Source organism: Sinohyriopsis cumingii, chromosome 16, assembly GCF_028554795.1.
Source record: "Sinohyriopsis cumingii isolate HCF-2022 chromosome 16, ASM2855479v2, whole genome shotgun sequence".
Taxonomy (NCBI): domain Eukaryota; kingdom Metazoa; phylum Mollusca; class Bivalvia; order Unionida; family Unionidae; genus Sinohyriopsis; species Sinohyriopsis cumingii.
In genome coordinates this window covers 82,735,680-82,759,915 of record NC_142976.1, presented here as the reverse complement: position 1 = coordinate 82,759,915, position 24,236 = coordinate 82,735,680, and the positions used below count along the sequence as shown (strand labels likewise).

General features: G+C 33.9%; 1 protein-coding gene across 2 annotated transcripts in view; it reads right to left on the bottom strand.

The window, feature by feature from the left end:
* Window positions 1-5,004: 5,004 nt before the first annotated feature.
* LOC149780902 (putative ATP-dependent RNA helicase DHX35) overlaps window positions 5,005-24,236 on the bottom strand; it is a 460,487-nt gene continuing 441,255 nt past the window's right edge. For both annotated transcript variants that reach the window (XM_089937996.1, XM_089937997.1), the window contains 3 exons: window positions 20,383-20,536; window positions 16,675-16,786; window positions 5,005-10,361 (listed from right to left, as the gene is read on the bottom strand). In XM_089937996.1, the coding sequence (XP_089794122.1) occupies window positions 10,323-10,361; window positions 16,675-16,786; window positions 20,383-20,536 (305 nt within the window). In that variant the 3' untranslated portion in view covers window positions 5,005-10,322. The remainder of the gene's footprint in view (window positions 10,362-16,674; window positions 16,787-20,382; window positions 20,537-24,236) is intronic.

Below are 24,236 nucleotides of genomic sequence, written 5' to 3'. Positions count from 1 at the left end.
TAAATCATGGTATATGGTACACAACTCTTGCAGACTAATTAAAATTTAGATTACCTCCCTTGACTTTATACACAGAGTTGGTCGAGACTTGCAAATATATTTCTTGGATTTTTTCATTTCCAGTGACATAACTAAAATGGTATACATTCATAGAGAAAAGGTTCAACAAGAAGCAGTCTTGATCATGAAGTCATCATGGTATATATGGGACATAACTACTGTACACTAATGTGAACATCTTGTAAATTTAGACTATTTTCTTTATTTGGTTAACTAAATTTGATTTTTTTTTTTTTGATTACCAGTGTGATCTACTTAAAAAGCTATACATTCACTTCAACCAGTGCTCTTATGTTGTGTTGCAGACTGAAAATAATTTGTAATGAAAATAAATTTTTCAAGACAAATTACTGAAATTAGTAGATGTGTTACTGTCTGTTCAGGATTTTGATTCGGGTTTCTAACAAGAACCATGTGTAACATTCCAAACTGATTATTAGATCTCATGGGAAAAAATTAGAACAAGGAAGTTTTATTCCTTGCCAGTTGAAATATGTCCCAGACTTGAAGCAGACATGGAAAACAAAATGTTTCAAGACAGCCATGGACAAAAAGATCTAAAATGTCAAACGTAAGATAGTTACCCAATTAACTTCATTCTGCGCCATAACTGCCACTTAAGCGACTCTGTCTGGCGATTTACTATCCATTTTTGGATATTATGCCAATGTGAACCAACATGTCTGTATATGAAGAGTACCAAATTAGTTTCAAACAAGTGGCCCCATTATTTTGTAAATTTTCATGACTTACTGCAGTCACTCTAATATATTTCTTGGAAGTAATTTTAAACTAAGCACATTTTATTTTTTAAAAAATGTGTTTTACTATGTTTTTGTAAGGCGTAAAATTGCTGATGCTTATTGGAGGACTTCTGTTGTCAAATGTTCTATTTTGGAGATGCTTAGATTTGCACCTTGTAAAGCTCTTCAATTTCAGAGGTATGTGAAAATCTTGCAAGTAGTCTGCAATCCCACAATGCCATATATGTATGCCTAAACTTGCACACAAGCCTACACCAAATGTAAACCTTCATTTGGCAAGGTAATTTGGCTGAAAGGCATTTATTACCTGCATTCTTATGGAAGCCAAGAAATCGCAAAGTGAGGCCTCTGATACTTGACTTTGATAAAACATTTATAGCACATGCCATATGAAATATTCTTGCAAATTTTTGTTCAAATTTTTGCAAAATATTTCAGACAAAAATTACACTTAACATTTGGTTGCCATGGAGGCCTAAACAATTGTAGGCAAGACCACCAAAACCACAATTTTGGTAAAACATGCATTCTATGAAGTGTGATCAAAATTAAAACTAGTGTGATCAAAATTATAACTATGTTAAAAATTCACATTTCCTCCTTGTTGCCATAGAAACCAAATATTTTTTATGGAAACCACCAACAAAAGGCTCAGATGAGCCTGAGATCTCTCTCCTGACTGACGTCTGCCTACAATCAAAATACAAAAGCAGTTGGCTAAGAAGTATGGGTTTATACGTTTCCTATAGAATTTTCTTCCAATACTGTTTATTGTAGATATTGTGTAATCAACTATTTCAAGGTTTTTACTTTATGCTGTACCCTCATCCATATTTGATGGCAAATCATCATTTTTTTTAATCTACTAATGAAATGCCTTTGTGCCATGGTACTTTCAGTTAGAATTTGTTTTTTTAATAAGTATTGCTTAAATATCTATTTTTAGCAATGTCAGCCGTACTTCATTGTGTATTAATACCATTTGTAAAAATCCGATGCCTTCAAGCTACAGCAAGGTGATGTAAAATTTGGTCATAATCTTTTTAGAAGATAGTCATCTTTTTAAGCAACTGCTGTCATACTTACTGCATGATGATTTCTGTTATTTTTTGTCAACATATTTAGCAGCGTTTTTAGAAACTGCTCAAAGTTTTTCTGTGTTTAGCAATGGAAGCCATACTTTATGTCACATCAGTATGATCTGTAACAATTTGAAAACCATTTTAAATAATGCTTTCTTTCAAATTTGGTCAAATTCTTAGAGTGAATTTGAAGAAGTCACTAAAGGCTTATTCTATTTTGAACAACGGTGGCCAAATTTGATGGTGAATCCTATCATTTTTATACAATTAAAAGCTCCTAATGCAAAAATGCTTTTTGTTCAACTTGATTAAATTTTATTGAGCATATTCTGAGATGTTTTAATATTTTTTCTATATGTAGTAACAGTGGCCATATTTGATGGTAGCTTAGCTTCGTATATATATATATATATATATATATATATATGAAAGGCCTTCATGCCAGGATGTGTCTGCAAGCTTTGCTTTAACTTAAACTGGGCCAGTGGCTTTTGAGAAGCACTTCAAAATAACACAACAGACACTGGATGATGCAATCATGGCAAGATAATCAACCAAAAGAACACGGAACATGTTGTGAAAACAATCTTACACAAGTTTTGTCTAAACTGAATTTTTGTTTCAGATTTCAAACATTTATTTTATACCTAGTTCCTACTAAAAAAAAATGGCTGCTTGGGAAGCAACAGAAAAAACTACTTTAGTAGAACAGTATCAATTTTTGTTTACAAAGACTGATCATAATTTGCATGGTGGTTTTGAAGGAGATATCAGAAATACATTTTCCACCTGGTTGATATGAAAACCAAATGATAACAAAAATTAAAACCATAACTTTGGAAGAATATGTAAGACACATTTCTACTGAGTGTGATACAATATCACTTGGTGGTTTTCATTCTGACATCTTAGTTTTGATTTGGCAGAATTTTTGGGTTAACACCAGTTATATGTATTACAACTAGATCATTCTAAGACATTTCCATTGTATGGTTGTGGTTCAAGGTTTTCCTTGATATAGAGTTAATCCAAGATACTCCCTTATATGGTGGTGGCCCAAGATGTTCCTTGATACAGTGGTGGCCTAAAGAACTCCTGATATGGTGGTGGCCCAAAGTATTCCTTGACATGGTGGTGGTCCAAGGTACTCCTCAATATGATGGTAGCCCAAGGTATTCCTTGACATGGTGGTGGCCCAAGGTAATCCTTGATATGGTGGTGGCCCAAGATATTCCTTGGTATGGTGGTGGTCCAAAGTACTAATTGATATGATGATGGCCCAAGGTATTCCTTGATACGATGGTGACCCAAGGTATTCCGTGATATGGTGGTGGCCTAAGATATTCCTTGGTATGGTGGTGGTCCAAAATACTAATTGATATGATGATGGCCCAAGGTATTCCTTGAGATGGTGGTGGCCCAAGGTATTCCTTGGTATAGTGATGGCCCAAGGTATTCCTTGGTATAGTGGTGGCCCAAGGTATTCCTTGGTATAGTGGTGGCCCAAGGTATTCCTTGACATGGTGGTGACCCAAGGTATTCCTTAGTATAGTGGTGGCCCAAGGTATTCCTTGAGACGGTGGTGGCCCAAGGTATTCCTTGACATGGTGGTGACCCAAGGTATTCCTTGATATGATGGTGACCCGAGGTATTCCTTGGTAAGATGGTGGCCCAAGGTATTCCTTAATATAGTAGAAACAGGAGCACCTGTAAAAAAGCCCACTGCTATTACCTTCATGACTGTAAATTTTGCACAATATTACTTTACAGAATCCAACTTGGGACCAAGGTGTGTGTGTGTATGTGTGATTTTGATTTTTAATGTAGCTTTAACAATTTTTTAGTCATATAGCTACAATGTCTGCAGTGGGGCAGTTTATAGTGATGTCTAACAGTGTGGCATCATGATGCAGACATGAAGCATCATATCCCACCCAGTCACATTACCCTGATACCAGGCCAACCAGTTCCAACACTAACCTCTTAATGCTGAGTACAAAGCGAGGCAGCTGTTTGGGACTAAGGAGGGTCAAAGGAATTATACAGGCTGCTATAGAGACAGTAGTGTTGGAATACTGCCAGCTTACCAGGGCTGACAATTCTACAGTTACCATAGAGGAGCAAACATTGTCCATCCCTAATTAGCCAAGGATATTGAAATATCAAAATTCTAATTAAAAATATGAGTTAACTTACATGCAGTAAGACCAAGTCAACATTTCAAAGGAGAAAACCTTGACACCAGACCAAAAGAGAGAAAGAGATTATTCCCATATTATTTATTTATTTCAGCTATAAATTTAATTCAGTTTTTATGTAAAATTATAATTGTCAGACTTCTGCTATTAATTGCTGGGCTACAATGCTCCATGCTGGATTGCTTGGCATAATATAAATGACAACTTTCCCAATTAGAATCTGAAATTATCCATTATTAATTGTCCAATTATCAAACTTCTATTGTTAATTAATTGCTGGGTCATGCTACCACACTCTATGTCAGGTGTCTTTCTGTAATATAAATGACATCTAAACACATGTATTGAATTTTAAAAAATTCTTTTGAAATTATTTTTGTATTGTTTATATAACAACTAACAAAAAAAATCATTGAGTCTTGGTATCCTGCTATTACTGTTGTACAATACACATGGATCTACCATGTGGCCAAGTGGTCTAAAACACACAACTTTACAGATCACAGACCTCTCCCCTCTGTCTGTGTGGGTTTGAGTCTTAGGCTCAGCCAATGTGGATATGTGAGAAAGCATGCCAGTAGCTTCCTGTGGGTCAGTGGTTCTTACCATGGCTTTCCAGGGTTCTTCCTCCACCATTTATACTGGTTGCCATGATTAGCCTATTGTGTGCTGAAAAAAATGGCATTAAACCCACAACAACCTACCAAGATTTTACCAGTGGTAGGATGAAAATACAATTTTAAAGATCATTGACTGCACATCACATATTGTAGTGGAAATCTACTGTCTTTGAAAATTATTAGATTTAAAAAATAAAAAATAAATATTTTTTTAACCACACCCGGTTTTGTCACATGTATGTTTTTTTGTGGGGGAGAAAATGACTGAGAAATACATCAATTGTCCTTTTAGTTTTGATTCTGGCAAGTTTTGGACACTCAAAGCATAAACATAAGCAAAAAGTTTCAATGAAAATGAGAATTGGTCTTGAAGGAAATATACACATCATTAAAACAGTGTTGCAAAATTAAAAGCAAGTTTTATTGGTACATGTATTATTGTTAGCTATTGATATTGTGCCCAGTTCCCCCCACTGATATCAAAATATCATATGAGGCTATCCACAAAAACTCGGTCGTTCATCAGGCCGTTCAGAGGTCTCATTTTGACATTAAATAAATAGCGACAACTGCTGATCCAGCTAATGAATATGCATCAAAGTTTCAAAGTGCATGGGAAATTTCTAACAAATAAAGATTTCCTGAGATATAGCAAAAAGAGGTTGAGGAAATTAAATTTTGTTTATTCTAAGTTATTTAAAAAAGGAATCTTTTTCACAAGGTTTTAATGAATAAAATGATTAAATAGATTCAAAGTTTGTTGTATTGATAGCAAAAGTAGTTTTGTGATGACTTGATTTCACTTTTACTAAGTACTTCAATCTGAATAAATAATGTTGCTGGGAAACCGTATTGATCTTGGCATAAAACAAATGCAATGTCTATGTCATGGATAATGCCTTGTACAGGAGGAATTTTACACATTTATAACATAGTCTAATTTTTCCACCAACTGTTTCATATATGTTGGATTAAGTACCATACATAATGGTTAAAACTCTCCACTGAATCTCGATTATCAGCTTCACTGGTAACATGGAGTTCTAAAAATAGCTGCTAGATAAAAACACAGCTCAATGTAAGGAGGCAATCCTGGTGTGGGTAGGACTAATACAAAGATGTAAAAAAAAGAGAGAAGATAGATGCTTAATTAAACAGAGAAGATTGAATGAAAGCTGTTTATGTATTGTTCTCGACATCAAAAATAGCAATTATTTTACCACCTTTCAAAAGCACAACTTTCTTAACAACACATGGAATGTCTTTTTCTGTGCATTAAATGTAAATGAATGTAATATCTTTATCGTTCGTGACAGACAACAGCTTGTGCTGGCAGAATTGTCAATTTACGGTAAGTAACAGATGAGAAATCTGTTGTAAAGTGGTAAGTAATTTGTCAAAATTCATTATTGCTCCAAAAGTGAAGGAAAAAAAACACCAAACAGCGAACATTCTTCAAATAATCATCACAAATTTATTTTAAAAAAATGACCATTGTTTTCAAGAAACTTGAATAAAACAAAAGAAAAACTATTGTTTCACCTTTAAAAAATGCACTAAGTGGTATATAATGTAAAAATTCTGACAGGAATGCAAGCCAAGAATGTGGGGCCCATCTTATTAAATGTTGTACTTTATGATAAGTCATGCACCTAAATGTTTTGTGGACACTCCTTTATCTCGTTCAAGCACTTAATGTAATTACCAATACCCTGTGTGAGTGGGATTCTTTATTTTTCTGTTTTCTGAATATCATTCACCTGATGGCTTGTTTTCCTTTTTTAAGTGCAGGCTTGTTTTTAAGTGTACTGTATATTCCAAAAATAATTACTAATAGTGTGAGGAAAAACGCCCACATATACTTACTTACAAGACTCATGGTACTAATTTGGTTCCCATATGCAAACACCATAATATTAAAAATTCAATAACTTTAAGTTTCTAAATGCTCATGATCAAACCTATATATATCAGTATAGATGCAACCTAGATGAAAGCTTCTTTGTAGAGAGAAATATACGAGCTGCAGCATTTTCTGGACTTACATGTGTTTAAAACATGTGCTTCTCAATTCCACACCAAGAGTCAGGTGCTAATTTCAGTATGAGTGTTCCAAAAACAAGACTGCTAAAGGACTGAAATTCCATCAATAAAACAATGTCTCTATATTTTTACAGTTACAACTAGGATAAGCTCTGAAAAGATACTTTTTACTAAAATCTGTCTTTCATCATCAACCAATCCTGGCCAGCCAAACCCATATATACTCTATTTTATTTTCACCCATTTCCAGACTGGTTCCCATTTTTCCATAAAATCACTATCCTGTGCATATGTCCTATAATTCAACCACAAACTTCACAGACTTAAATCTGGTTTTATGCAGTTTGTTGGGAGTAATCAGTTGAACAAACAACAAAGACTCCGATCTGCTGGAGCATAATGTACCTGCATACCAGGGTATATGTCGTTTGTTCTACTGATTACTCCTAGCAAACTGCACAGACCCAGATCTGCCAGCCCACGTGCAGATCCAGGTCTGAGCAGTTTGTAGTTGGACTCAACAATTAAGAGAATATATATGGTAGTTAGAATGTATCCCTGCCAAAGGTTGGTGGAGGACATTCAGAAGACTAGAGGAGAAACAGGTATGACCACAATGCTGACACACAGTCCAAAAAGTCTACAATGGATACATTTTTATAAATCTAAAATATTATTACAATTGTAAGAAAACCAGATCAGATCATCTGCATACAAACATTCAGACCAAAATTAATTTGTCTACCATACTTCTTGCTTAAATGTGTTATCGAAGTTTCATCAAATGGTGTCAGTTCCAGAAAGTTTATATAATAGAAAAATACTGACAGACTGAAAATCTAATGGAATTTTTCACATGACGTATATACTCGTTTACAAGTTAACTGCAAACAACAAAGATCCTGATAAGCTGTGGTATAATGTGTCTGCAGATCAGGGTCTATATTGTTTGGTCTACTGATTACTCTTAATAAACTACATAGACCCAGATCTACTGGTGCACTGTCTGGGTCTGTGCAGTTTGCAGTTGGACTTGACTTACAAATGCGTATATGCTGTGGGAATATGCCAATGAAAAATTTCACCTGTCTACCTGAAGTGGTTTTGTCACAAATAAAAATAATACAACAGTCTATATAATAAAATCAATGTGTGACATATTCAAAAGTGTGTAAATAATTGCAAAATACATATAATGGTCTGCAAATCTAACTAGGTCATCAACATAAGCAAGCAAAAAAATTTGGCAAACTTCATTGCCTAAGATTTTTTGTGCACTGTTGCTTGCAAACTTCTATGGAATGACAGATGGACAAATGGATCTGACAGGACAAAATCAAGAGGCCTCCCACAAAAATATGTACACCATTCCCATGACAACTTGCACATAACTGGGGCCAAAACTGCATCAAACGTGAGGGCACAAGTTACTGAGGAACGTCGGAAAAACGTAGGAAAGGGATGGACATCAATAGTGTGAAGAGGGGAAGGTTTAAGTGGTATAATACTCATTTAATAATCATGTTGGGAATAATTGTCAGTAAAAAAGCTGTTTTCTAATGAATTTCTTTGCTTTTCTGTATAAATTTGCTTATTTTCTTATACATGTATATACAATCTCTGAAAAATAGTATAAAACATTTCAAGTGGTTTCAACACAAGTATCTCAGTGTAAACATTGTGTATTATGTCACAGCTTTTGTATGTGAATGTGGATACATTCTACTGTTACTGTCAATTCAGGATAAATTAAGATTCTTTATTTAAAAAAAGAGCTACTTATTTAGAGAAACAACAATATCGAACTGAATTACTTTTTGGTTCTATGAGTAAGCTAAGGATGGCGTGATACAAATGCAAGTTAAAGCAAAATTTCTACTCATCCTTGACCAAACCGTCAAGAGCCTATTAGAGAATTTTAAGTTTTCTATAAACTTTGGAACTCGCTTCTCTGTAATGAATCCTTTCTGTGAAACCCAGCTTTTCATGCACCTAATACACCTTTCACTTTGTTCCTTTACTATCACTGATCACATCTGCAAAACAATATGAAAAACTACCAGTAATCAATGTTAGTTACTTTAATTATGTTACATGCTCTCAGTGCATTAAATCAACGGAAATGAGTTTTCTTAAGATAAGATCCTTATGGCTAGTTTTTAATCAGGTAGGATTTGCAGACCTTTAACTTTTTAAAAAAATTCTACCTGCTTTAATGATTTGGTCCAATGACCAATTAACATGAGAACACAATTTATGTCAACTTTTACCTGATTGTAACATTGCAACCAACACTTCTGCAAGTCAGAGATCAAAACACAGTCGGTACTTAATAACGTTCAAAGAAAATACTCAAAGGCATTGCTGTGGCAGTCAGCTGACATATTTCTTGTTTGAATACAGGAAGGCATATCACATTTATGATGATTACATTAAAACCGAATTAAAAGACAGAACCAAAACACAAATTTTTCACTTGACAAAACTTACTTAACTGGTGTTCATTTTTAAAAGGGTTGCCACCAGCAGCAATTAGCATGATTTTAATTGACTGAAATTTTGTATATTGTTATTTACAGTGCAATGAGAACATTTTAATAAAGAAAATAAAATAAAATCTAAGACTTATTGAAAATTGCAAACCTTTTTTTTTCTGGCATTTTCTGTAAGAAAATGGGATCCACACCTGCTTCTGTATTACAAGTGGGTGTGTGAGATATGAGTACACTACAGGAAGGGAGTGGTGTATACTGAAGATATAACTGCATAAGTATATCTGATATAAGTTATGATTAAATTTCTTATAGATTAGATAGAAAAAGACAAATGTTCACAAAAAAATTATTCAAGAATGTAAACATGAGAAAGACAGCTAAGTTACACTGGATAGATTGCTTGTCAACAAAAAAAGCTCACACATAAAGACAAAACAAATGTGAATTCTTCATGTCCCAAATAAACCATATCAACTTCAGCCATACTGCTGAATACCTTGCAGTAAATACTATTAATTCAGTACATAGAACAAACCAATCTCTCATGGCATCTGAACAATGACAGAATCCTTGGAATAGATTACATCACTTGCATTAGTGCTTTCTGTTGTGAAAGTGGCCTTCAAAGACCTCCAGCTCAACTCACTGACTGTAATGGGTCTGCTCCCTCACATTTTGGAGAAATGTGGCCTTGGACCTTTGTTTTCAAACTTCTACAGAAAACTCTGTCAACAGTCTTTAAATTATAATGAGTTAATGTAGAATTCTGTCCCAAAGTCAGTAATGTTGTCAAATCCATTTCAACAATTATAATGAGTTAATGTAGAATTCTGTCCCAAAGTCAGTAATGTTGACAAATCCATTCCAACAATTATAATGCGTTAATGTAGAATTCTGTCCCAAAGTCAGTAATATTCTCAAATCCATTTCAGCAATTATAATGAGTTAAAGTAGAATTCTGTCCCAAAGTCAGTAATGTTCTCAAATCCATTTCAACCATCCTGCAGAGAAATTCTGTGGTTAACTCCTTACTCAGTTCTCTCCCCTTTCCGTATTTATGTTAAGTAACCTTCAATCTTTTGGCTGTTATTTCTCTTTCCTGAAACAAAGATACCTTGCATAAAAATTTGCTGTGCAATATACACTCATCTCTCATTATAAAGTCCATCACTATACTGCTGCCCCTCCTGTATTACAAGTAGGGTTATGCCCTTCACTATACTGCTGCCCCTCCTGTAATACAAGTAGGGTTATGCCCTTCACTATACTGCTGCCCCTCCTGTAATACAAGTAGGGTTATGCCCTTCACTATACTGCTGCCCCTCCTGTAATACAAGTAGGATTATGCCCTTCACTGTACTGGTGCCCCTCCTGTATTACAAGTAGGGTTATGCCCTTCACTATACTGCTGCCCCTCCTGTAATACAAGTAGGGTTATGCCCTTCACTGTACTGCTGCCCCTCCTGTATTACAAGTAAGGTTATGCCCTTCACTATACTGCTGCCCCTCCTGTAATACAAGTAGGGTTATACATGGCCCAGATAGATGGATCAATTTTCTGTCTATTATTACTAAACAACTTATCTATGGAATTTGGAGCTTGTTTTTGGGAGCCAATTATGGTGTGGTTTAAGATCATTAAGTGCCATATATGTTTACTTATATGTTGAGTTCAATAGTAAACTGTAAGATGCAAATATGCCTGCACATAATGTGCTGCCCGATCAGGGTCTATGTAGTTTGTACTTTAACTGGATTTATAACTGTATATGGTATCCAATCATTGTACTTTGTGACTTTTATGGCCCCTACAAAAGGCGTTATAAAGACAGTCTGCTACAGTATTATAAAGAGAGAGCCAAGTACAGTGTTATAAAGAGAGAGCCAAGTATGGTGTCATAAAGAGAAACCCCAGTACAGTGTTATAAAGTGAGAGCCCAGTACAGTGTTTAAAGAGATAGTACAGTGTCACAAAAAGAGAGCTCAGTACAGTTATAAAGAGAGCCCAGTACAGTGTTATAAAGAGAAAGCTCAGTACAGTGTTATAAAAAGAAAGCCCAGAACAGTGGGCATAAAGAGAAAGCCTAGTATAGTGTTATAAAGAGAGAACCCAGTACAGAGTTATAAAGAAAAATCCAAGTACAGAATTATAAAGAGAGAGCCCAGTACAGTGTTATAAAGAGAAAGCCCAGTACAGTGTTATAAAAAAGCCCAGTGGGTATAAAGAGAGAATCCAGTAAAGTGTTATAAAGAGAAAGCCCAAGTACAGTGTTATAAAAAGATAGCCCAGTACAGTGCCATAAAGAGAGAGCCTGGTACAGTGTTATAAAGAGTGAGCGCAGTACAGATATATAAAGAGAAAGCCAAGTACAGTGTCATAAAGAAAGATCCCAGTACAGTGTTATAAACAGAAAGCCCAGTACAGTTATAAAGAGAGAGCCCAGTACAGCTTTATAAAGAGAAAGCCCAGAACAGTGGGCATAAAGAGAAAGTACAGTAAAGTGTTATAAAGAGAGAGCCCAGTAAAGTGGTATAAAGAGAGAACACAGTACAGTGTTATTAGAAAGCCCTGTATAGGGTTATAAAGAGAAAGCCCAGTACAGTGTTATAAAGAAAGAGCCCAGTACAGTGTTATAAAGAGAGAGCCCAGTACAGTGGTATAAAGAAAAATCGCAGTACAGTGTTATAAAGAGAGAGCCAGGTATAGAGTTATAAAGAGAAAACCCAGTACAGATTTATAAAGAGAGAGACCAGCGCAGTGTTATAAAGAGAAAGCCCAGTACAGTGTTATAAAGTGAGAGCCCAGTAGAGTGTTATAAAGAGAGAGTCCAGTACAGTGGTATAAAGAAAAATCCCAGTACAGTGTCATAAAGAGAGAGTCCAGTACAGTGTCATAAAGAAAAAGCCTGGTACAGTGTTATAAAGAGAGAGAGAGTCCAGTACAGAGTTAAAAAGAAAGAGCCTGGTACAGAGTTATAAAGAAAGAGCCTGGTACAGAGTTATAAAGAAAGAGCCTGGTACAGAGTTATAAAGAGAAAGCCCAGTACAGAGTTATAAAGATAAAGTCCAGTACACTGTGTTATAAAGAGAGAGCCCAGTACAGTGTTATGAAAAGAAAGCCCGGTACAGTGTTATAAAGAGAAAACCCAGTACAGTGTTGTAAAGTGAGAGCCTGGTATAGAGTTATAAAGAGAAGAAAACCCAGTACAGACTTATAAAGATAGAGCACAGTGCAGTGTTATAAAGAGAAAGCCCAGTACAATGTTATAAAGAGAGAGAGCCCGGTACAGTGTCATAAAGAGAGACCCCAGTACAGTGGTATAAAGAAACAGCCCTGTACAGTGTCACAAAGAGAGAGCCTAGTACAGTGTTATAAAGAAAAAGCCCGGTTATAGATCTCTGCACAAGCCTTTGCATATTTCACACCCAAAGTGAACTTTAAATAAGAATAAGATAATTTTAAACATTTCTTTATTGGCCATATAATTTGCTTTCACTTTAGAAATTGACAAATCATTCAAAACCATGAACCAAACTAATGATGTGGTAGCATCTTTCATGCCCACACCAACTCATGAAGGCACTGATTTTTTTTAAAGATTTTCCATTAAATTCAAAACAAATCTTAAATGTACTGACCAGGCCAAACTGCTTGAATATTGCTGCTTTTAAGGTCAGGAACTGTCAGTTATTTTTTTTATTTTTGGGGGTATACATGTCGATTTTGCTCCACAATATCTGCAAAGCTGAATTTTAAAGACCCAATGAACATTGATCCATGATGAGGACAACAAGACCCAATGAACAATGATCCATGATGAAGACAACAAGACCCAATGAACAATGATCCATGATAAAGACAACAAGACCCAATGAACAATGATCCATGATGAGGACAACAAGACCCAATGAACAATGATCCATGATGAAGACAACAAGACCCAATGAACAATGATCCATGATAAAGACAACAAGACCCAATGAACAATGATCCATGATGAAGACAATAAGACCCAATGAACAATGATCTATGATGAAGACAACAAGACCCTATATCAAATCAGATCCGGGTCTACTGATTTGTCCTTACATATTGTGATGGCAGATCAAGGTCTATGGACTTGACTTCTAAGAAGGTATACATGTATATGGTATTGATGTCAAGGATATCCATGCATTCAGTTTTTGTGAGACATCACAACGGCTTAACTGCACACAAATCCATACTGTGAATTCACTTTTGTTTTTAACTGGGTAACGACTCTTTGGGTCTTCATAGTGGTGCAAACCTGGACTTTAAACAGTCAATATAAAATGTATCTGATTAAAGATTTTGGGAAATTTCTAACGGATACCTGTCAATCCAACAATCGGTTACCTGATCAAAGGGAAATTGTATTAAATGTGAACCTGACCAAACCCCAATAAGCATAATTTATTAATAATGTAAGCTGCAAAAAAGCATAATCTGAGCATAAAATGAACAATAATTACAGAAAACTGTATGAAAAATGTACGTATTTATTTTATTTAATGTATATCTCATTTTGCTACTTACCTGGATCTGCAGTTAGAATTTTAGACAAACCTTCATAGAAAAGACACCTGTCCTTAAAGAACAAAATTGTACATCTTGGCCAGAAATCATAAAACTTCTGAGCCCTATTTTGAGTTTTCATTCACAGCCAATTAAAAGTGATGCTGCAAAAGCAAAGTTCTTTGTGACTGGCAAACCCAAAATCTCAAGTTCATAACCAAGGCTGTTGTTGTGTTGGGTTTAACATCAGTGCCAGATCGGCCAAATAAAACTGGTGGAGGAAGAACCTTCAAGTGGTTTTTGTCTCCTATTGTGCAAAACAATATTTCATGTCCCCAAAAGTACCAGTCCAAAATTTAAAATATTGTGCAAACAGCTTGGAATGTTTCAGTTATTGGCTGAAAACTGCACCAGTCAATCACAAAACATGATAGGGGTGGGGTGAGATGGGGGTGTTGTGTTAAATGCTACAAAAACAAAAACAAAACGTACCTCCATATATCAAGGGTTCAGTGTAAAACTACTGTTAACTCGGGTTTTCCAGGAGAAGGTATGAACTTTTTCATTTCTCTGTTACACTTAATTCAATCATCAAATGCACACAAAGATAGAATAAAATCAACAAAAGTGAAAATAATTTATTTTTCAATCGAGTTACAAGTGTTGCATCAAAATGGTGTTTTCATTGATCAGGTTTTGATTTATGTGGAACCATGGTTACTTGACTCATAGTAGTAATGTTAAAGTACCCAACATGTGTTTTATACAAAGGTATGGCAACTAGACTTATTTTGCAAAACACTTTATTCCATCCTTAGTCATTTTCATTTGCAAAACTAATGTAACCCAGTTTCCATATAGCATTACTTAAAAACTGAATAACATATACATGCAATATACATGTATATTACTGATTACAACTTTAAAAACCTGAACAGTACACAACACTCTAAATGTCAAAACGATAATGCTATGTTTAAACAATTCTAATGCATTTTAAATTAACATTCACCTGAAAATCAATCTAACATTTTAAATTCATATTTCATAAATGTAATATTTTTCACAACGCAACTAAATTCACAAGAAGTTTTTTGTTGAGGTTAAGGGATTCTAATAAATGCATGGCGTGACAAGCTTTGTGTCCAAGAGTACTTTGTGAATTTAATTTAAAATGATATGTAAAAAGACAAATGCTATTAATAACAAACCTACAGACCATTGCAGTTCAACTGTTAAATACTACAGAATAGGCAATGCAATATGGAATACACTGGAAATGGATGCAATATTTACATTCATAATTACTCTGGACTTGGGGTGCGGGTGGAACTATTTAATTTTGGAGCTGAATTATTTATGCTGCTTACCAAAATTTTTTACTGTAGCAAAACATATATATAAACACTTCTGATGATTCGTTTTAAACCAACCAAAATATACATTTTGTGTTCATGCAATGATCGGTTTATCCATTTTAGAATTATAATTTGTGAAAGATAAACAATCTGATAGTATTGATTTGACTGTGGAATCAGGTAACATTTCTCCCACCACCCACCATCACTAAAAGCACACGTTTGACAAATGATCTAAACTAGCCTGTTTCTTTTTCTTAGTAATTTTATATATTTTAAAACACAATGGTTTCTACCACATACAATTAAAAATTGAATACTTAAAAATATTTAGAGATTGGAAAAGAGACGAATACTTTAAATGAGAATAAAAGCATAATTATAGATATGGGAAATACCATAGAAAAAAATGCATTTGTACTTGATCATGGGATGATCTGAAGCCATGACTAAAAATAACTATTATATTTAAATTCAGAAAAAGGTCAAGATGAAATTGAAAATATTGTGAAACAACAGCCTAGATCTCCTAATACAAAAAAACCACATCATGACTGTGCTTTTATTCTCAGTAAGAATAAAATCTGGTTAATGCAACGTTTAATTGTTTTTGTAATTAATTTTAATGAAATGAACATGTGGTTCACTCACTGCATTATTTTAAAAATCCCAGAACTGTGTGTACACAATAAAACCATATTGGCCCATGTAGGATTCTGCTGAAAGTGTCACTGGTGAACTTAAAGCTCATATCAGTTTGAAAAATAAAAACACATTTAATCCAGTAAAAGACCTTTTGGACATCCACGTTTCTAACTGATCTGAGTTTGTGCATTCAGCTTTTGTGCCTAAATATACAAATAATTTTTTTTAAGATACAGCTGTCCATAAACTGGATGCAACTTGAGATCATGGACATTTTTTGGGGACAAATATTGATGCAACCATCGATGACATAAATTCCATGCCACTTATTATTATATATTAATACATAAACTGTGGTACAAAATTGTTGTTTTCTCGGGTATAAAATAAATTTTAATTATGCAATACACACAGCTTTTATTTTTCATATTGAAAAACCTTGTCTGTTTGAAGTGGATACACAGAGTGGAGACTTGTCAATAAGACATGGCCAACTCATATTTTTTTTTTACAGACAATAATTATGCCTGGACATGAGAGCTTGGTAAAAGGAAGGCATTCAGTAGCAGCAACTAACTGCAGATCAGGGTCTATATTGTCTGTTCTAATGATTACTCCAACAAACTGCAGAGACTAGGATCTGCCAGTGCATTATTCGACTGCAGATCTGGGTTGGTGCAGTTTGCAGTTTGACTTGACTTACAAGCGAGTATATGCGGTACAAGGGAAAATACTGTATTGCAGATGATTGAAAATTGTATAGGTTTGCCTAATTGCCGGAATAATCCAGTTTCTGAAAATGATTCCTCTTGTATCAAACTAATTATAAGACTGAGCTATAAATCATTTTAGAGAAAATAAAAATAACATACCGTGCCAAACTGGTAGAAATGTGGAGCCAATTCACAAAGCCAGCTGGGGTCTATTACAGTCACATCTCTCATATAGTATTTTGTTGTCTGTACCACTTCATTAAACACAACCCTTAATAAAACAAAAATGAAGACTTTGACAAAAATCTTCTTGTTTCATCTTTAGTGAATCATTAGCAACATTTTAACTTGATAGCAGTTACATGACTGCTTCAATGTAACCAAAGATAACAATTGTGAAAATAAGTTGAAAAGTGAAAATGAAAAAGACTGAAACTGTGCAAGAAAATGAGAAAAAGAAATGATAAGCAAGGTATACAAAATTTCTATTAGAAAAAGTAGCTAAATATGTTCGATGATAGTTGATAAACTGAGCAAATTTAAACAATAACTAGGGCCATAACTCTACCAAAATAAAAATTAGATATAAGACTTAGAAATCAAGGGTCAATTTAATTAAAAGTATAATGCATACAGTCAAACCTGTTATAGTATGCAACTCTTTAAAACAGCCATCTGTATATAAAGACCAGATACAAATAGTATGTGGATTTAAACATGATTAAGTCTGTTTTAAACACATTTACCTTTAAATACAGGTTAAACCCACACATAAAAGAGTGGTTTCCACCAGTTTGCAACAGTGTACATTATAGACAGGTTTTACTGCAATTATACAGGCAGGCAGGTTGAATGGTGTCCATGTGAAAATCTATCAGGGGCAATAACTCCAGTTGAACAGAAGGAAGAAATGAAAAAAACAAACTAATTACAGGAAAATATAAAATACTTTGATTTGAGTGATCTTGTAGGGACTTATTATTTATGAAAATATTTCTTTTAAAGTCAGTTTGTTTTTAAATTAATCCTCCTTTAATAACGATGGTCACACATATACATGTTTCCCTCAAGAGAAATAAAAAAGTTTACGTCGATGTGTACATGCCTGGGCATGTTTCATCTATCATCACGTAGAGATACTGACGCATCTTGATGAATCTGGGCTGAAAATGTGTGACAAATTTGTTTCTGCAGTGTCCCAAAAAAATACATAAACAACATTACATGCATTTTGTACCATGTCACTGAACTAAATACTGCAACATAATGTGAAAACTTCAAAATAAATTTTTCATGCACACATGAATTTATAAGACCAGATCTATCATATATTTTCAATAAATGAATCCCAATCATGCTTACTTCTTTATGGCCTTGTGACATATTTGTGGTGATGTCACCATGGCAAGAATGTGGTGATCTAAATAAAGTTCTTACAATGTGTAGCCGATAAACTTTTCATGGCAGTGACAATACTAGTTCTCATTTTACCAACGATGCATCCACATTTCTGTAAGTAATTATGCATTACCATTATTTTAACATTTATTTTATCTGGTGCCAAGTAGCATATCTGTGGTGTAAAGTATTGGCATCAAGTAGCAGATCTATGGCTTTTAGTATACAACAAAATCCTAATTGTACAAAATACGTCTCTGTCCTTTCAAGTGGCAATTCTACCAATTTTTTGGCCATTTAATTTTCTTGACACAGACAATTCACTCAGTCAATAACCATGATCCTCTCTGAGTCTCTGCATTGGTTTCTATGCCACTGACATCATTATCAGACTGAAAATTTCTTGTAAAATCTAAAATATTTTGATTTCCATGCCAGCATCATCGTCATCATCTCTGTACATCATGTTCTCTGTAAGCAAAAGCAGTCCTACATTATCTGGTTAACAACAGTGTATGCACAGTGTTACATCATGAATTTATCTATATTTTATATGGGAAAATATTTAATACTTACTGCATACACTTCTTGCTTACAAGTAGAGTACAAATGCAAACTGCACAGATCCAGATCTGCCATCTCTTAATCTGCTGGCAGATCTGGGTCTATGCGGTATGTTGGGAGTAATCAGTAGAACAAACAAAGACCCTGAACTGCATGCCATTATGCAATGGTAGATTGGGATCTTTGTTGTTTGCAGTCTGAGTTGAGTTATAAGCAAGCATATATGATATATTTAATGCAGAATGAATGGGATTTTGTTTAAAGTATAGAATAATGTGATAATTTTTATCCAAATTTACCAAATATGTTTCAATCAACATCATGTCATTCTGTTTTTTTGCATTCTGCAGTTCTTTTGTCTTAATGGCAGTTAATGACAAAACCTGCATTAAAAGATCCTTCCATATAGAGGACATTGCACAATATTTAATAATCCCTGCTTTGATAAGGACACTTCTCCTTAAACTACAAAACTATATTAAGTCCATGTAATGTTCATTATAAATCTGTTGTACTGCCAAAGAAATCACAAGCTTATAAAGAGGATAAAACCTGTTGAAATAGAATACATTCAAATGTGACCATTGTCCTTCATAAATAGGTTGAAAATGAATATAAAATGAATAAAATTGGATTCTTTATTTATTAACAAGCACTTTTTATATGGAGGTGTCAGCTTATACAGGTTTCACAGTAGATCATACTTTTATCCAGCATCAATTAACTGTTAGAATGTTTTTCAGACCTCAGTGATTACGATTTCACAAACTGTAAGTAACAGAGTTTAATGAATGAACCTTTGTCATATTTTCATAATCTTAAATTATTGAAATTCAGTTTTGCATGCCTCATGCTCTACTGAAGTCTCTGCCCCTTATATAAGTTCCACTGAATCAAAAGGGCATGACCTCATATTGGTGTCCATCATATTTACTTATTATAAATGTACATAGATATTAATTTTATGTTATGTGTATTTGATTTAATTATAACAAATTTAATATATATTTATTTCAATTTAATTGTTTGTCAGTTTTAATTTGTTTTAAATATTTTTCATTACATGATATTGTAATGTAAATTTACTCACTAGAAATGATACTTTTTTTAGAAAATAGTTTCATCTTGATTGTTAATTTATAAACACCAGGTGTTGATGTAAATCCTGACCTTGTTTCAGAATTTGTAGCAAACTTTGTAAACAAGTTCTATTTTATTTTAAAATGATTGGTTGTTTCCAAGGTTATGATGGGACTTTGTCCTTAAGATGTAAACAATTATTTTATTTTTATATTTCTTAAGTAAAAATGATTGGTTTTCATCAGGGTCACACTGGGTAAATGTGATCTGTAACAAGTACTTGTTTCTATAACCTTACAGATAATGATCACGTGATCCCTTGTTTAAGTTTTAGAAAGACCATATACCCATGTTTTGGAGAATTAATCTCAGTAGAAGCTGGGCTGTTAAACTGTTAGTTGTATGTTGTGTTGTTTGGAATTATTTCAAATTACTTGGTTTGGAGTTATTTCAAATTACTTGGATTCAAAAGAATTAATTCTGTTATTTTTATGGAAAATACGTATGCTCTTGTGATATTGTGGAAGAAAGGCAATTTTTTTTTTATAAAAAAATTATTCAGCTATCAGAAACCAGAGTAATAATTCTTGTTTCTACAAGGAACTGTAGACCTCAACACTCCAGATTGCAGCATACGTAATCGTCTTCCATCTTGGATTATTTTTGGATTTGATTCTATAAAACCGTAAGTTCATATTTGTTTCATTTTTACATAATTTTTCCAGGGAGCTTAAACAAGTGACATAAAATTTAACACATGGAATATTCTAAATGCTTCCTTTTCAAGGATCCCTGCTAACTGGTACATACATGACCTCTACATACCACTGAGGGGGACTTTCGGTAAATAACACAGATGTTGGGTGGATATACAAAGGGGTGTCATCGCGCACAGTTTTGTATTCTCCAGTGTAGTGAAATTTGGCAGCATTTGCAAAGAATCCACTTGTTAAACAGCGCTGGATGGCATTGACATCATCTGTAAAAAAAAAGAAAAAAATAATTTCATTTTCTTCCCATGAATACAGTAAACAGTAAAGCATGCACCTGTTTATTAGTGGTAGGGCATGCCTGAATTCCTACAGCTTTAACTGACAGGTCAGTTATCTTGACCATAACCTCATGACCCTCACAGCAGTAAGTTTCTTCCTGTCATATATTAAATCATTAATCAAGTTTGTTGAAAGAAGATGGTATGGAATAAAAGATATTACATGGAAACCATTTGTCCATCTTAGGGTTTCATTTTCATTCCATTGTAAAATGGTGTTAAACCCACAACTACAAAAATCTTTCTGATTGCTCTGAATGCAGTCCATCCATTAGTTATGGTGAATGTATGTTATATTGATTACAGTTACTATACAGAAAAAAGCTTTCTACTTTATTTAAACTCAAAACAGAGATATCAATTGCTATAGGGAGAATCCTTGTATGGTTTCACAGATAAGCATCTGCAGAGCTCTGTTTGGCAGAACTAAGAAAGAACAAGAAAAACTCTCATATGATGCAAATGTATAACCAAATCAAGCTTGTGCTCAGCTCACCATATGCAAACATTTTTGCATTTAGTTCCAAACCATTTTCTTTTTTTAAAAAATTATTATAAAAAAAATAGGATTTTTATTATTTATTACAAAACATTATGAAGCAGTGTCATCAAATAATGATGAGACTGATGAATAAGAATGTTGATGTCATTTATATATATGTATGTGGATTATATACATGTACATGTATATGGATTATATACATGTATATGGATTATATATTATTATATACATCCTGAGCTGTCTTTACTATCTCTTCTAATTTACCAGTATCAATATTTTTAAAATAAAAACCTTTTTTTATTCTGCTGCCATCTTGGTTTTTTTGTGTGAATGTGCTGTTGTCAACAGGAAAAAATTGTGTTTAGTTTTGTGGGAGAAACAAAAACTGATAGTTAAAACTGTAAAAAGTCGATCAAGTTCATGTATGCAAAATTAGTATCGTATTTCATAAAAGATATATTACATGAAGTTGTAGAACCATCACTCATATCATCATCACATATTCCATTTAATACAAAAAGATTATTATATTTACATATTTTATCAGTATTATCACAGTCATATTAATTCCCTGATACAGTGTTACTTGTTTTGTAGGCAGAAAGCATTGAGAATTTTTGCAGTATCATTGAGAAAAAAATTTAACATACTCTGAATAAATATCAAAATGTTTGAGAAGGAACTCATCTTTTTCAAACAATTATTTATGTTACGAGATCTGGCATTAAAATCTCCCACTGAAAACATGTTGACAGTAATTTAAGATCCAGACTTATCCATTTCATCTTTAGCATAAAAATGAATCCGATGACGAAACAATGACAACTCCAAAATAGATGTCACAGTCAGTTTCAGAACCAGTTTTATCGACCTTAAACCAAAGTAAGTAATCTGAGTCGGACTGAATGATAGTTATAGGAGAGATATGATTCTTTCAACAACATCGTAGTTAGTCGTCTAATATATAGAGTAAGCCTAAGGTTTTTTGCCATCCACCAGGAAACCACCCTTGTGACCATGCCCAATGATGTCATGGCAATGATTGCTATATGATATTATAATGGGATTTGTCACCCTATTTGTAGCTGTTTTTTTACAACCTGCCAGTACATAATTATAGGTTATTTCTGTCAATTCTAAGCATGATTTATGGATTATCTGACAGATTATCAATCCTTCATTACGTCAATAGTTGATCACCTAGAGACATCATCTTTAATTAAACCCCATGGGTAAGACTATTGAATAGCAGCACATCTACTGTGACAAGGATATGTCTGCATGATAATTACCACTTTATCATCAATGGTCCATGTACACATGAACAGTGAAATAATTTCTTTATCTCATACATTGTGGGCTGCTACCCAAGTGAAATATAGCTTATTTTATTATCAGTGTCAGCTTGATTACTGCACCTGTACAGAAATAGCCATATTACCTGGTAATTTAAGATCCCAATTAATACTGTCCTGTCCAGCCATAATGTGATAGTAATTTAAGATCCCTGTTAATACTTCCATATAATATCATAATACAATTCCCCTTCTACTCCCATGATGACATCCATGTAATGCAGTGAACAAACTGAAGAATGCCAATCCGCTACTGAATAAGACAGGCAAGGTATAGAGCTTTCCAATTTCAACGGAACTCTTACTTTGATTCTGAGGAATTTTCATAACTGTTATAAATGAAGATTCTATGCATTCCTTTTAAAAATGTGTGAGATTGAACAATGATTGTTGTGAATTTTTGTCTGCATTATTTCATCCAACACTGTCTCATGAAATTATTATGATAATAAAATAAAGAAAAAAAGTTGCTATAATGCAATTATGAAAACCTAATATTCTGACTTATACATTTTTGAGGTGGAGTGGAGTGCAGCAGGAATATGCATTTATGAATGACATTCAACTTCCCTTTTGTTTCATAAAGATAAAGTCATGAAAGACATTTTTGCTCAATGGTTTGAGATACCCAAGAACCTGTTTCTGCTGCACTGAGTTTTGGAGATGGATGATGGGGACGACTAGGGCCGTAGAGAGCGATCATGGGCCATTGGGTAAGAAACACCTGGGCCTCTCCTAGTTCTTGTTCAAGCAAAACATTCTTTTATAAAATTAAAAAGTGTTCTACCTGGGCCCCAGATACATATTCCCCGTTTGCCACCCACCCACCCACCCCATCGGCCAATGGGGCAACTCCAGTAAAGGCTGTAAACCAGGGGTTGGCAACCTATTTTACATAGTATGCCACTTTTTCTGGATTAATTACAAAACGAATGAGCGCATGCCACCAGTAACACTGTTAAAATTGAGATTTTTGGCTGCCTTTCGTGTGCCACACAAAATCTCTTAATATGCCACCATGTGGCATGCATGCCACAGGTTGCTGACCCCTGCTGTAGATAGTGTACTAAAAGGCGATCATAGCAGTATTATATAACACATGGAACTGGTTAAATCACTGACCATGGAATTTGTAAAAAAAAACATCTCTTGTACACATTAAGAAAAACTATTACTGGTATAAACTGCAACACAATCATATGATTTGTATAACAATTACTGGTATACACTGCAACACCATCATATGATTTGTATAACAATTACTGGTATAAAGTGCAACACCATCATATGATTTGTATAACAATTACTGGTATAAAGTGCAACACATTCATATGATTTGTATAACAATTACTGGTATAAAGTGCAACACCATCATATAATTTGTATAACAATTACTGGTATAAACTGCAACACCATCATATGATTTGTATAACAATTACTGGTATAAACTGCAACACAATCATATAATTTGTATCAAACACAAGAATCCATAAAAAAAGGACTGATGCTCTAAAGTTCTGAAAAGATTTTCCAGGAATTCACAGCAAGGCCATTTCTTCTTTTTAACTGCTGAGTGTTGAAACAATCTATGATAATCCTCCACAGTATGATTTTCAAATTAGCCACTCACTGTGGTAACCACACTGGATGTAAGATTGGCACCATTTTCATTTAGTCTAATTAATATTTGAGACTTTTGGTGAAAACCCATGTTAATCACACCTTTAATTTAGGAAAATTAATGACAACAATTTTCAGAATGATCATTCTA